We start from the raw sequence: 955 nt of genomic DNA on the forward strand, positions 1-955 counted from the left end.
GAAGATTCACAGCTGTGAAGAGATTACTATAAAATATTTTTAATGGAAATACTATAGTAAGTTTTCTGATTTTAAGAGTAATAAATGCTTTTCATAAAAAAACCATCCTGATATAAAAGTCAAAGTCTCCCTATAATCGTATCCCCAGATACAAACACTGTCAGTACAACACTGCGAACACTTTTTATTGCAGCTCCTGCAGGAGCCTGTGGTGTGGTACTGGCACCTCCCACAGGAACAGCAGCAAGTTCTAGAGCTGTCCTCTTCACTGTAGGGTCTCCTCCACACAGTGCCACGGCCCCCACTTGTACCCATATGGTCCTTCGACCAAGAACAACCTCAGGTGAGGATCGTCTGTCATCTTACAGTCTTTGGCAAGAATATTTAGAGTGTAGTATTCTGATAATGACTTAATGTTGTAACTTAGACAAGTCACTTCACTTCTCTGGNTCTTGTTAATAAGGTGGACACTGGGGTAGTTTTTTCTGTATTTGGTTCAGTGTCTCTTCTTTTACATTTATGATTTGTGTTGTTAACTCTTGCCTCCATTTTGTGGTCCCAGAAATGTAATGTTTTTCAGATGCTTGAGTGTGAAAAAGCTTTGGACAACTTTTATTGATCCTGCTTGGTTCGCTGGATGGGGGATTTTTCATCTGCTCTTTATTCAGCACATGCTCAGCCCATCAGCCCCTTCCACGCCTGTCCTACCTCCTTTCCTTCCTGACAGATGTAAGGGTGTGATTCTAAGCATATATGTATTTTATCTCAACTTTCTGTGTCTTTCTAAAGCTATATTGCTATAGAGTCTCCTTATCACCGTTCAGCTTAATGTCATATTTTTATCACCACTTCTCAGTTTCCACTTTTTAAAATTATCCTCAACCAGTGTGACTTGAGTTTATGTGTTTTAAAAGTATACAGAAGTAACTGTGAATACTAGACTTTGATGTGAAGA

The 955-nt window shown here is 39.2% G+C and overlaps 1 protein-coding gene across 1 annotated transcript in view; it reads left to right on the forward strand.

Annotated features, from left to right (window-relative positions):
- The first annotated feature begins 35 nt into the window (after positions 1–35).
- Positions 36–955, forward strand: part of LOC103582200 (serine/threonine-protein kinase ULK2-like) — a 3502-nt gene continuing 2582 nt past the window's right edge. Inside the window, exon 1 of the mRNA XM_008563859.1 lies at positions 36–343. Within this exon, the coding sequence (XP_008562081.1) occupies positions 316–343 (28 nt within the window). The 5' untranslated portion in view covers positions 36–315. The remainder of the gene's footprint in view (positions 344–955) is intronic.

Source organism: Galeopterus variegatus, unplaced genomic scaffold, assembly GCF_000696425.1.
Source record: "Galeopterus variegatus unplaced genomic scaffold, G_variegatus-3.0.2 Scaffold15242, whole genome shotgun sequence".
In the NCBI taxonomy this organism is placed as follows: Eukaryota; Metazoa; Chordata; class Mammalia; order Dermoptera; family Cynocephalidae; genus Galeopterus; species Galeopterus variegatus.